Here is a 5698-nt window from a genome sequence, read left to right as displayed (position 1 = left end):
CTAGGCGCCTAAAGCGGGCATATTTGCAAAGCGCTGGGGGGCGCCTCGACACCTAGGCGTCGCCTTAAAAACATAGTCCAGCATGAATTACAAACTATCACACATATCAAATGAACAGCTGAACACTTGCCATCAACGCTTAGGAAAAGGTAGGACTTGGCTTTGGGTCTGCCGTGATACTACAGAAGATTAACTCGTTATGGCACTACAAACAGGAAGTATCAAAATACAAATTTTCCCTCGTATCTTTTAATAACTGCCTTAAATTAAATATGCTCAAGTTTTCTCCATGGTGACTGGTGACTTGGTGAGTAATCATGCAAATCAAAGTTGTTAGCCATAATGCTTACATCAGTTGTCCATGGGTAAATTATCCCTGTGCACCAGTAAGAGCAGGGTGCAGACAATGCAAACTTCAAATGTTTTAGATATACATCTTTAATGGAATGAATGACGGTAAACCTATAACCAATGCTAGAAAGGCAACAAACTAGACTTGTGTCAATCTATTGAAGGTGCAGACATTTAATACCATTTCATTTGCTTTTTCTAATAGGAATGTTTCTACTTTCTAGTCACCATTAAGCATGTTACAAGCAAGAAAGGCAACAAGCTAGACTTTCTAATAGGAATGTTTCTACTTTCTAGTCACCATTAAGCATGTTACAAGCAAGAAAGGCAACAAGCTAGACTTTCATGTCAATCTACTGAAGGTGCCAGCATTGAATACCAGATATCGTTTGCTTTTTCCAACAGGAGTGTTTCTACTAGTCACAATTAAGCATGGCCACAACCATCAACTTCTCTCGCACACAAAAACAACAACTCCGTAGTCCATGATAATGCAGAATACTTATCAAACAGGTTCAAACTTTCACAATTTCTACATAACGTCTGAAGAGCAAGGTTCAAGTGTGGAAATAAACTATGAACCTTGGGAGTGTTTGAATTTTCGGGTTACTTGCTGACTTCTGGTATCCCAAACCCGAACATTACCATCCTCCGAACCAGAGACTAGTAGAAGGCCATCTGTACTTGATGTTAAGCTCGTTACCGCCTTGCTGAACAAATTACACAAATCACCAGGATCAACTGAATAAATCTTGCAACACAAATACCATAATATTTGCAATGGAGCGACTCAAACTAAACAGCAGAAGTATTTGTTGAGATCTTAATTTATCTCGCACTGCTAACCAAAGTACACATATCTCCAGTAAATGGTAAACTAAACTATATATGATGAGCTATGGAGTATTGTCGAATAAAATAATATAAGTTCAAGCAATAATCGACTGGAAGTGAATAATTGCACATTTCTTTATTGCTCCCAGGCAGCCGAGCGTAGCACAGCAACACCAAATCTGGTACCAGTAAACAGATCATACTCTCCTTGATCAAGAGACCATTCAAACATTTTTGTTTACAACTTCCAAGTTCATGGACCAAGCAGCTTATCGCCTCACTTTTCCCAGCTTCTAGCCAGAAGTGCACCAGCAGACTAAAACATGGGCAGCAGCAACAGGAAGGATGTGCAGCCCGTGGCGCAGCGACAGTCCTCCTGCAACTCGGATATAGCAGCCAGAAGGAGAGTTCAATTGGTGTATTTTTCAGACCTACTTCACATCTAGTAGAGGTGTAGAGGTTTGTAAGTCACTAGGTCAAAGCAAGGACAAGTGAGTTAAGTTACAAGTACTATGGTTGAGTCCTCGTAGCTACTGGCATGTAATTTGTCAAAGACAAGCCTCAAATAGATCTCTCATCTACATATTGTTTGTCAACCCTTCTAGTCCTCTCACTATGATCAAGTGCATCTCCCCTTTTAACAGCTAAATCCACTTCACGGCATGCCGTCTTAGCCATCTTCCGCACAGTACTGATACCGAGGTGACCTAACTTCCCACAAGTTAATTATGCTTACTCTGATATATAGTTGATATCAAAAGCAACAGGCAGATATTGTTAAGCATATTTGCATACGACACACTTACAAATTTTAGGCATATCGATTGTGCTTCACTAATACTAGGGCATAAAACTATAGCATAAATAAAAAATGAAGCAAAGTACAACAACAAGAACAACAAAATAAGCTGCATTGATTTACCAGAGAGTGAAACCGCAAATTCAGATTTCAAGCCAAGTTACAGCGCAAGCAAACAGGACAAGTTTTTAACCAGTCTACTCATAGATGACATAAGAGAATTTGTGAGCTGCATACTGGAGCTACTTACATAACATGATAAAAGAGACACACTGAGGAAAAAGAAGGACAGTAAGCAAACCTGTGGTCATCCAGAATACCGAGAATAGACGAATCATCACGGCCCTGAGAGGAGGCATCAACACCCATAGCAGTAACATATATCTTTCCATCTCTACCACCAGCATAGAAAATATGACTTCTTGGGTCTATTTCAACAGAATCAATGATAGCAGGAAATGAAATACTTCTCAGCATCCTGCCCTCTGATAGACTCCATATCTGGGGAAAGATAACAAATATATGAGCATTGAGATCCTTCATTATCCTACAACTAAAAAGGGGAAAAAAAATCGAGCACACACTTTACATGTGCGGTCCTCTGAAGATGACACAGCAATTGCTCCATGAAAACAAGCAATATCAGTTACAGGAAGTGTGTGCTGATTGAAGTTGTATAGGTATGGCGTCTTTGCCTCAAACCTTGATTGCTCATCAAGCATCCTGCAATCAACACCAACTAACCCGGTCAAACAAAATACAAAATAGTTTGCCTAACTTTTACCCTCGTCAGACTACATACGTGAGAAGATCCCAAATTTTGATGCTCCCATCCTCGGACGCTGAGACAAGCAACATGTCATAGAGGGCAAGGCACCTAACATCACGATAGTGAGCATGCCATCGGACAAGCAGCTCTCCACTAGCCACCTACACACAGAAACACACAAAAATTAACAGGTGCAAGCTGGAGCAGCTTTTCAGTAACAGTTCCGCCACACCACCTAGAAACCACAATCCCCTCACCTCCCAAAAGAATATGTCACCGGACACACCGCCGCCGATGAGATAGTTCCCCTCCGGGTCAGCAATGAGCGCGCGGATTGGCTCGGCGGGGAAGCTCTTCACAGCCACCTGAGGCTGCAATAGGAACCGAGAACACAAGCTCAGCCTAGGGTTTCGAGTTCAAGTAAATGAAGTCCAGTTTGTGAGGAATGCTTACCTTGTCCCAGTGGTAGTAGTGGATGGGGGCGGAGTTGCCGGCGGCGATTTGGGCGGCGGCGAGGAAGCGGCCGGCGACGGCAGCGACGGCACGTGGCCGGGAGGCGCAGGGGCGGTGGCGGATGGCCTCGGACCCCGTGCGGAGGTCCCACGCGGCCACGCCGGCGTCGGTGGAGGAGGCCGCGAGCACCAGTTGCGACGGCGGCGCCATGGGAGTGGGGAGAGGGGGCTAGGGTTTAGGGTTTCCTAAGCTGAAAAGCGGACGCCGTCGTTCTGAAATTTGAAAGGCAAATGGACTTGTCGCACATCCCCTAGGAGCAACTTCTGGCAGATTCACCCCCTTTTTTTTTCTAAAAATCAGATGTTAAAAAAGCGCACACTACCAAATCCTCAAGAACTTGAAAAGATCCGCCACCTTGACCTATGTTATATTGCAGTGATAGAAGATGACACTCGACCGCTCAATCCATCAGATTTCACGGGTCGCAAGATGGCGAATCTTTTACAGCATAGGTCAAGTTGTAGATTATTTTTGCAACATATGTGTTATTACAGTTTTTTTTTTTCAACAAAGGTTTATTGTAATTTAATCTATTTTGTAACATAGGTCTCGTTGGATTTTTTTTTTTTTTGCAATAGAGGTTTTCTTCCAGTTTTTTGTTTTACAGCAGAGATCTTGTTGCAGAAACTCACTACACGCCGCCGCCGGATGCAAAAACTCACAGTGGATACGAACGGCGAGCAGCAACACGCCGGCGCCGGACAGCGAGCAGCAACACTGTCATACGACGGCGCCGGATGCAGTAACTCATGGTGAACGCGGACGCCGGTGCTCCCCCTGCATGGCGGATGCAGCTTAAGCTCGAGCGCACCGTGACGGGCGACGTTCATGCTGGAGGCGGGGAACAGTGGCCGTGGACGACCTCGTCGACGTGCTGCCGGCGGTCGGAGCAACCCATAGAGATGTCGGCTTGACGAGGAGCTCGGTCGCGGAGTGACGTTTTTTGCACGGCTTCAATGCGCGACATTCATGGCTACCATCATGGTCGAAGATGACATTTGTAGTACTCGCATAGCGGTCGGCTGCCCGCCAGCAACGATTTCTGGCAACAGTTCCTTCCTCCTACAATTTCTGCCCATACTTGATTTCTGCTTGTATGTCCATTGTTTTTTGCTCAAGATTTGGCTACTCCCTCCGTTCTAAATTATTCGTCGCTGAAATGAATGTATCTAAAACTAAAATACATCTAGATGCATCCATATGTGCGACAAGTAATTCGGAACGGAGGGAGTACTTGACTCCAGGAAATGTCACTCCTCTTCGGTCATGACCAAGGACCGAACGGAGTTCTCGATGCAAAAACCTATCGGTTTTGCATTTGTGGAGTAACCGACCAGTCATCACATATATGGAAGGAGCCCGAATTTCTTTATTACTTTTTTTTAGGGTAAATGCCGCCGCTTTATTGAATTAAAAGAAGTTCGGAATCTCGTCCGCGATCACATCTAGAATGCAATCTGGAGGTAGTCCAACCCACACCTTACAAAGTTCTTCACCTACGCCTACCCTAGCTAATTTATGCGCGGCAATATTTGCTGAACGCCTCACCCACGAAACTCTAAAGTCATCAAAAGAGTGGAGCAGGGACTTGATCTCTTCCAGCCAAGGCCCAAACGCCGATAAATTTTTCTCTGCATGGTTGATAGTTTGCACAAGAGACTGGCTGTCCAGCTCTACGTGCACCTTCTGAACATTGTTTTCAGCAGCAACTGACAGTGCTTGTTTGCACGCCATGATCTCCGCAGCTTCAGGGTCAGCAACATTTGGGAAGAAATAGCAAGCTCCGGCCAGGAAGCCACCATTTTAAAGGACTACATCCGTTTGTTGGGGCTAGGATATGACTGAGAGACCGCCCAGGGCGACTCCCCGGGCGACTCCCCGGGCGACAGCCGGGGACTCCGCCGCGCTGTGTCCTCCTGCTGTGGCTGCTAGGGCGGGCATCGGCGGTCGCTTCTGGGCCCTCCTGGCTTCGGACGAGGAGGAGGCCGACGGAGATAGCGACAACTCAGAGTACTCGCCGCCGTCACCTACGCCTTCGGATCTGATTTGCGATCTATTTCATGCAGGGTATGACGAAGATGAGGTGGCCATTACAGTGGACACGGTTGTGCCGGTGGAGGATCCGGCGAGGGTTGGGCTTCGTCCGGACGAGAGGAAGGAATTGGTACGCCGTGTCGTTCACCGGAGAAATGCGGCTTCGGCGGTCAGGCCGTGGAAGGGACCGTTGCCTAAGGTACGCCTACCAAACCTTACCTTGTTCGATTTAATACATCCGGATTCATGGACGGTGGTCAAGAAGAGGAGGGCTGCGCATCGGTTCAGAACCAGATCGCTGCCGGTGGCGGCGGCTGTGTTGCCGACGAGGCTGCCGAGCGGGATCCGGGCGAAACGCAGCGAGCGATTGAACAATCTGCTGGGCCGCTTTGGGCCGG

The 5698-nt window shown here is 46.7% G+C and overlaps 1 protein-coding gene across 4 annotated transcripts in view; it reads right to left on the bottom strand.

Moving 5' to 3' along the window:
* Positions 1–3516, bottom strand: part of LOC119338615 (protein ROOT INITIATION DEFECTIVE 3-like) — a 5544-nt gene extending 2028 nt beyond the window's left edge. Inside the window, exons 1-7 of one of the 4 annotated variants that reach the window (XM_037610910.1) lie at positions 3207–3516; positions 3011–3124; positions 2787–2914; positions 2569–2707; positions 2286–2485; positions 1316–1561; positions 934–1061 (exon numbers count right to left, since the gene is read on the bottom strand). In XM_037610910.1, coding sequence (XP_037466807.1) covers positions 934–1061; positions 1316–1561; positions 2286–2485; positions 2569–2707; positions 2787–2914; positions 3011–3124; positions 3207–3416 — 1165 coding nt within the window. In that variant the 5' untranslated portion in view covers positions 3417–3516. The remainder of the gene's footprint in view (positions 1–933; positions 1062–1315; positions 1562–2285; positions 2486–2568; positions 2708–2786; positions 2915–3010; positions 3125–3206) is intronic. The other 3 variants (XM_037610911.1, XM_037610912.1, XM_037610913.1) reach the window with 3 other exon arrangements.
* Positions 3517–5698: the final 2182 nt, after the last annotated feature.

Source organism: Triticum dicoccoides, chromosome 7B (genome assembly GCF_002162155.2).
Source record: "Triticum dicoccoides isolate Atlit2015 ecotype Zavitan chromosome 7B, WEW_v2.0, whole genome shotgun sequence".
Classification (NCBI taxonomy): Eukaryota; Viridiplantae; Streptophyta; class Magnoliopsida; order Poales; family Poaceae; genus Triticum; species Triticum dicoccoides.
This window is presented reverse-complemented; position numbering and strand designations above follow the sequence as displayed.